Source organism: Lucilia cuprina, chromosome 6, assembly GCF_022045245.1.
Source record: "Lucilia cuprina isolate Lc7/37 chromosome 6, ASM2204524v1, whole genome shotgun sequence".
NCBI classification, from domain to species: domain Eukaryota; kingdom Metazoa; phylum Arthropoda; class Insecta; order Diptera; family Calliphoridae; genus Lucilia; species Lucilia cuprina.
In genome coordinates this window covers 13,489,233-13,497,253 of record NC_060954.1, presented here as the reverse complement: position 1 = coordinate 13,497,253, position 8,021 = coordinate 13,489,233, and the positions used below count along the sequence as shown (strand labels likewise).

At 33.6% G+C, this 8,021-nt stretch overlaps 1 protein-coding gene across 1 annotated transcript; it reads left to right on the top strand.

The window, feature by feature from the left end:
- The first annotated feature begins 2,852 nt into the window (after window positions 1–2,852).
- On the top strand, window positions 2,853–7,925 carry LOC111679916. Its single transcript, XM_046953435.1, has 3 exons — window positions 2,853–4,313; window positions 4,426–4,537; window positions 4,597–7,925. Exons 1-3 carry the CDS (start codon window positions 2,952–2,954, stop codon window positions 7,923–7,925), a joined length of 4,803 nt encoding a protein of 1,600 aa, XP_046809391.1. The 5' UTR covers window positions 2,853–2,951.
- Window positions 7,926–8,021: the final 96 nt, after the last annotated feature.

Here is an 8,021-nt window from a genome sequence, read left to right as displayed (position 1 = left end):
CTGATTAGAAATATTTAATAACCTGCAGCAGCAACACGTGATTTAAGTGTAGAAAAACTTTTAACATATAACTTTTAAACAAAAACATAATTATAATTTATAAATTAAGATTGAAAGAGTAGAGGTAAATAAAAACATTAAAAGCACAATGACAATCTCTTCCAGAGTTGCCAAATAAAAATAATGAAATATTGTTATGTTTGTTGGTTGAATACCACTTATTGCACGGGGATGATATAACAGACCAAAATATACATTTTTTTTAATCCATTAAGGGCTAGTATAGAGTATAGTCAAGTTTCAACTCTATAATCTAGTCTAGTCTGTAGTCTAGTCTTAAGTCTAGTCTATAGTCTAGTCTATAGTCTAGTCTATAGTCTAGTCTATAGTCTAGTCTATAGTCTAGTCTATAGTCTAGTCTATAGTCTAGTCTATAGTCTAGGCTATAGTCTAGTCTATAGTCTAGTCTATAGTCTAGGCTATAGTCTAGTCTATAGTCTAGTCTGTAGTCTAGTCTATAGTCTAGTCTATAGTCTAGTCTATAGTCTAGTCTAAAGTCTAGTCTGTAGTCTAGTCTATAGTCTAGTTTATAGTCTAGTCTATAGTCTAGTCTATTGTCTAGTCTATAGACCAGTCTAATATCTATTCCAAGAAATTTATCTTCTATAATAAGTACTCTTTTAGTTGTACTATTTTCAAATCCTGACTTATGGCAACCCTATTGCACATAATATATGAAACAACAACAAAAACAGCAAATTGAACAGCGAAGAATTAAGTGTTTTATTTGAAATTTATGTGCACTTTGTTTTTGTTGCTTTGACATTAACAATTTATTTTATATAAAAAAACATATAATTAAAAAACAATTTTAAAAATAATAACAAATAGGTACTTACATTATTTCATGAGAATGCAAAACACTATTGCACTTTGTGGTGCAGCAGCAGCCTAAAATTAATGGCAATTTTCAAAAAAAAAAAAAAAAAAAACACTAAATTTATTATTTCATTTTATTTTCAGAATTTCTTGACTTTATTTTTTAATACTCGTGTGTTGACACACACACACACTACACAAACACTTTTTTATCATTTACGGACAGCGAAAGCTGTAGCAAAGAAATCTCTTCACTTGGAATTAATAAAATTTTTCTTGACTTTTCTTTTTTGATTAATTTAACAAAACTTATTTACAATTACATATGTATTTTAATTTAAGGCGCCAACTAACTTTTTTTAACACTTTTGTATTATTTGTTTATAATTTTTTACTGGAAACACTCGTTTTTTTTTGTTAACAGAGACAGACGCCGCTTTGTTTGTTAATTTTTCAGATTTAACATTCTATTTGTTTTGTATGATGCTGCTTCTTCATTTCTCTTTTTATTTTGATTTTGATGAAAACGAAAAATGTGTTGTTGTTGTTGCTTTTATTTGTTTGTTTCTAAACACCGCGCGTTAGTTTTTCTCAAACAAAACAACATTTAGCATTTTCATTACAAAACAAAAAACACACACACAACATTTTTATGATTTAATTATTTTTATTTTAACACTCAAAGAATAGATTGGAACACAATTTATTATAAGAACGCTAGTTAGTTAAATGAACCGTCGTTTTCTTGTTGCCGCTGCTGCTGTTGTCTTTGTCCGTCACACATGTTACGCTTAGACATTTTTCCAACGAACTAAATGTTTGGTGGTATTCATTTACTTTTTTTCTGTTTTTCGTATGTTCAGTGGGTTTTTTCTACACACATACATTTGTTGGCATGAGTGTGATGTTGGAGAGTATGAGTGAGAGAGTGGTTGATGGCAATAACAACAACAAGAAACTTATGTTGTGTGTTTGGAGTTGTCTCGAACTTTTAATAAATCATTTGTATGAAGAGGAAAAACTGTTCTGTTGTGTTTTGTTGGTGGGTTCGACCACCGGGTCAGTACTGCGGACGGACACACAAATGATGCAAAATTTCAAAATAGAATTAATAGAATGAAAGACTTGCCAACAAGTGGTATATGAAGGTATCAATGCAACTAATAGGCTACACTTTTGGGTTCGACTACAGTCTGTATATTCTCAAGAATACTGTCTTAATTATGAATTGTAAAATTATCTTATCTATAAACTATAGCCTATAGTCTATAGTATATTCTATAGTCTAGTCTATAGCCTAGTCTATAGACTAGCATATAGTCTGGTCTATAGTCTAGTCTATAGCCTAGTCTATATTCTAGTCTATAGTCTAGACTATAGTCTAGTCTGTAGTCTAGCCTATAGTCTAGCCTAGAGTCTAGCCTAGAGTCTAAAGTCTAGTCTGTAGTCTAGTCTATAGTCTAGTCTATAGTCTAGTCTGCTGTCTAGTCTGTAGTCTAGTCTGGTCTATAGTCTAGTCTATAGTCTAGTCTATAGTCTAGTCTATAGTCTAGTCTATAGTCTAGTCTATAGTCTAGTCTATAGTCTAGTCTATAGTCTAGTCTATAGTCTAGTCTATAGTCTAGTCTATAGTCTAGTCTATAGTCTAGTCTATAGTCTAGTCTATAGTCTAGTCTATAGTCTAGTCTATATATTTGTGTCGACTTTAGACTAAATCATAGATTTAGCCTAAATCATAGATTTTGTTAGTTTTTGAAAAAAAAACCTAGGTGCAGTACCCATTGATAAATCTATAAATTCAAAAGAACTTTACATATATGAGATCAAAATAATTTAAAAATACAACTCTACCTAAAAAAACCAACGGCGTTGAAAAAAAACCGCCAAACTTTGATATCTGCGCTTATCAAACGATCGTCAAACCACCAGCTGTTCGTAAAAACTGTTTTGTTTTTTTTTTTTTTTTTTTTTAATTTTATGCGAAATTGTGTTTGCTTTTGTTTACAAAACAATAAATTGTTATTAATTATAATACCTAAAATATTTTATAACAAAATAATGCTAAAAGTGCCATGTCTAAAGCAACATCTACATTTATAGAAGATGAAGAGTCCTGGGGTGAGCTCAATATAGATGATGCCGCTTTACAAAGTCTGCTGGACAATCCTTTGGAGGAATCGAATACATCACGACTACGTGATGGAGAACAGCATGAGGGATTTGATAATAATATGGGCGAATCTTGGATTTATCCCAACAATTTACCATGTCGTTCCTATCAAATGAGTATAGTGCAGGCAGCTTTGTATCGCAATACCCTGGTGGTATTGCCCACGGGTTTGGGTAAGACTTTTATAGCAGCCGTAGTCATGTACAACATCTACAGATGGTATCCAAGGGGAAAGATTATATTTATGGCTCCCACTAGACCTCTAGTCAATCAACAAATTGAAGCTTGTCAAAAGATCATGCCATTTCCCAAGAAAGATACCATTGAATTGACGGGAAAATTGCAGAGAGATAAACGTGCTGAAATGTGGAAAACTAAAAGGGTATTCTTTGCCACTCCCCAAGTGGTGCAATCGGATATATTTGGTGGTCGTCCTCAGGCTGGGGAAAGTTTAGATGAATTTTCATTTCAAGATGGTCAGCAAGTGAATAAAACTGATTTTCCTTTTGATTTGGTTAAACTGATAGTTATAGATGAAGCGCACAAAGCTAAGGGAAAATATGCCTACACAGAGGTGACACAAGCTTTGGCTAGAAATAATAAATATTTTCGTGTTTTAGCCTTATCAGCTACACCGGGTCGAACTTTAGATGATGTGGCCGAGGTGTGTCGTAATCTTTTTATATCACACATAGAGGTGCGTTGGGATACTTCATTGGATGTTTTACCTTACATACACAAAAGATCCATGGACACAGTAGTGGTGCCAATGGGTGATAGAATTAAGAAAATCAGAGAAGAACTACTACTTATAGTGGATCCCTATTTAAGGCAACTAACAGAAGCTGAAGTTTTATCTGGCTCATTAACAAATATCAATCGCAATTTCCTGCTTTATGAACAAAAACGTTTTCGTGATCGTTCCTTCCATTTGGGCCGTCATCCCCAACATTCTGCCATTACTAGTAATTTTGCCATTTGTATAAGTTTATATCATGCTTTGGAGTTGCTGGAACGTCATGGTTTAAGGGTATTTCTAAATAATTTCGAAGAAGATGAAGAGGGCAAAGCTAAGTTTGTTTTACAAATGGATCGTCGTTTAAGTTGGTTGGTGGAGAAGCTGAAAAAGGAAATGGGTCCTAATCCATTTGAATTTTCCGCGGCCCCTATGACAAATGGAAAAATAGCCGAAATACCAAAGGATTTGGATTTTGGTCATCCGAAATTTGAGAAAACTCGTGAATGTTTGTTAAGACATTTTGAGGTGAGTGCGACTAGTGGCGAAAAGACCAGACTTTTGAGCGTTCTATAGTTCAGCTTCAAAATTATCACTATTCCTGCCGTTCGTTATTTCATTTATTTCCTTTATTTTACAGAATACTGAAGATTCTCGTGCCATAGTTTTTTGTGAATATCGTGAATCGGTTATGCTGATCTATCGCATGTTACTACAACATGTACCGCTTCTAAAACCAAGATGTTTTGTGGGTAAGTAAGCAAAATTTAAATACTTCCATATACTTTCTAACCAATTTCTCCCCTTACAGGACAAGGTGGCACCAGTGGCTCTCTCCGAGCATTAACCCAAAAACAACAAATACAAATAATGAATGATTTTCGTGAAGGTAAAAGTAATATACTTATAGCAACCTCAATAGGAGAAGAAGGCATAGATGTGGGTGAGGTGGAACTAATAGTATGTTTCGATATAAGCACTTCCAATCCCACCAGATTTGTGCAACGTATTGGACGTACAGGACGCAAGAAAAATGGTCATGTTATTATGATGGTTACCGAGGGAAGAGAACAGCAATTGTTGCGTGAAGTATTATCCAATAAAGATCAAATTAATAAGAAACTTTTAAGATCAACTGTGGTGCAGCAGTCTTTATACAAACATGCACCACGCTTAGTGCCTACCGAATTTAAGCCTAAATGTATACAAACGTTTGTTAAACCACCCTCCGATGATGAAGAGCCTAGTACCAGTCCTAAAGGAAAGAAATCACTGAATAGTAAAGCCAAAACACCAGAAAAAGGTAATCAAGATTTGCGTAAATTTTTCCAAAAGAAACCCAAACCAATGGATAAAGAAGATATGGAATTCTTTGAAACGGATACTAATATGACACAAGCTAAGCCAGGTTTGCAGACGCAGCAAAGAATTGTTAATAAATTGGATAAAATGAAGAATCTTTTCAAGGATTTACAATCACCATCCATAGCAACACAAACCCAAAAAGTGCTGCAAAAGACACCCACTAAAGTAAACAATAGTCAGGGTTCTATTAAGGAGTTCTTTAAGAATCCTACAGCAAAAACTAAAACGAATGTAAGTTTTAGTCAATCACTAAATGACAGTGACTTGAATGTATCCACTATTGATTTGTGTGAAGAGGAGCTTATGGATACTACTCCAACTAAAATGAATAGTAGTCAAGGTTCCAATAAAGATTTCTTTAAAACTCCTAAAGAGAAAGTTAAAACCAAAGAAATAGTAAAAGCAACTTTAAATGAGAGTGTGGATTCCTTTAAAAGTTCCAATGAAACAATGGTTAATAATAAAAATGGTAAAAGAAAAATCGATCCCGAACGTTTGCAATTCCTAGATGATATGCTCAGTACCACCTGGACAACACCAGAGGTTTTAAAACGTGCAGAAATTAATGATTTAACTTATCATTTAAAATCCAAAGAATTGTCTAGAGAAATGAAAAAGGTGTTTCTAATCAAAAGTCCAGCGTATATCAAAGAAAATCTAGAACAAATGAAAGTTCTTAAAGCTTTATATGAAAATGATACTACATCCTTTACAGAAGAAGAGAAAACTATAAGAGAAATAAATAATATAATTTTAGATCTTTTTGGAGGCTTGGAAAAAGTGCAGCAATTTTTGGATGATTTAAATTCGCAAAAATTCAAAGAAAAAGATTTTGACTTTGATGGTGATTCTGAGGAAGAAGACCCCGAGGAAATGGATAAATTTCAAAAGCAATTAGACAAAATATTTGAAGGTTTAGAGGATGGCCAAAGACATGATAATTATGATTGGATACAACAGCGACTTAAAGAAACGGCCTACTATAAGGAGTTAAATAAGAATCGAGAACCAGAAAATAAAGTACAAGAGTCCATGGTGTATGATACGTTAGCCGAAATAGAGGAGGGGGAAGAAAGTTCTTTAAATAATTTTGAAGATTATTCCATAACTGAATCCAAGTATTGCAGTCAATGGCAAGAGTTTAGTAAGACTGATATAACATTCAAATCAACACCACTGCAAAGTTCCTTTACAAGGCCACCTAAGAGGGGGGAAGCTTTAAGGAAAACTTCACTCTTATGTAAACTAGAGGAGACACAAGAAGAACATGAAATACAAGAGGAACAAGGAAATGTGGCAAATACTAGCGCTAATACTAAACAAATACAAATTGCCATGGAAAAGTTGGCGGAAAAACTAAAGGAACATTCGTTAACAGAAGCACAAAACTCCCATAAAAATCCCCAACAAGAATTTGAGAAAATTTTCAAAACTAAAGTTATAGATTATGAACAACGTAAACAGGAAATGGAAATTAAAGAAAATCTCTTAAAAGAAGAACAAAGTGAACCTCTTGAAAACTTAGACGAATTGGAAAATATGTTTGCCACAAAAAGACAAGATTATGAAAAGCGTAAAATGGAACTTATTAATGCTCAAAAGGAATTTGAAAAAACTCTAAAAACAAATGAAACATCTAAACAGATAAATAAAGTAAAAGATGAAAACATCACTGCCCAAGATAAAGAACAGAATAATGAAAAGCCTAATTCAGTTACAAACGAAAACTTAAACTCCACTAGTCAATTTGATGATTTCCAATTACCCGATGAGCAGGAGTTAATAATGGCGGCTGCTGAAGCAGAATTGAAATTTACACAAACTAAACAGAAAGAAGACAATAAAAAAGACTGTAGTTCCAATCTCCAAGATCTTAATAAAACTCCCGATATAAGTAATTTAACAAATGATAAAACTAATAGCTTTAACAACATTGGCAAACTAACACCTCCTTCCTTAAATTCCACACCCGAATTAGATTTAAGTCACAGAGAGATAGGAAAACCCACAAAACCTTCACTAACCTCAACATTACCCACACCACCGGAATTGTCGTTGCAGGAACAATTAGATATTGATATGGATGCCTTTTTGGATCCCTTTCCCGAAGAACAGGAACTAATCAAAACTACCCAGACCTCTGTTAGACGTGAGAGTTTTAAAGAAAACATAATAACCTCATCGATTATACGAGAATCACCGGATCTATTTGCCGAAGAACACCTACACAACTCGCCCATTAAAAGACCTATAGCGGCTAAAAAACCTACTTTAGCAGCAAAATTATCCTCAAAACTTAATCTACAAAAGTGTCAATCCTCCTTAAATCCTAGCACTTCCTTGAATTCTCCACAGAAACCGTTATTTAGTACACAAAATGCTAAACAACTTTTAAAATCTCCCACCACTCGCCTAACCATTGATAAGCAAAAATACGAAAAGTCACCTAGTATTTTTGATATGTATATGAAGAGTACTAAGGGTAAAGGCAAGTTACCTAAAACTTTGGCCAGTAACTCACTGATAGCCTCATCCTCAAATGTGACAAATAATGTAAGTAAAACTCTAAAAGATTCTCCGCTACCAGCTTCACAACGAGATGAAAGTATAATTGTGGTTAGAAGTAGAAGTGGTAAAGCTTCCAAGAGAAAAATATTTGATAGTGATAGCGAGCATGAGGAAGAGAATGAAGTACATGGTGTTAATGCTATTGCAGAGGAAAGTGATGATGGAAGTGATTTTGAAGAAATTGCGGCTACTCAAGGGGTAAGTTGACAAGATATCTATCTATCTATCTATCTATCTATCTATCTATCTATCTATCTATCTATCTATCTATCTATCTATCTATCTATCTATCTATCTATCTAT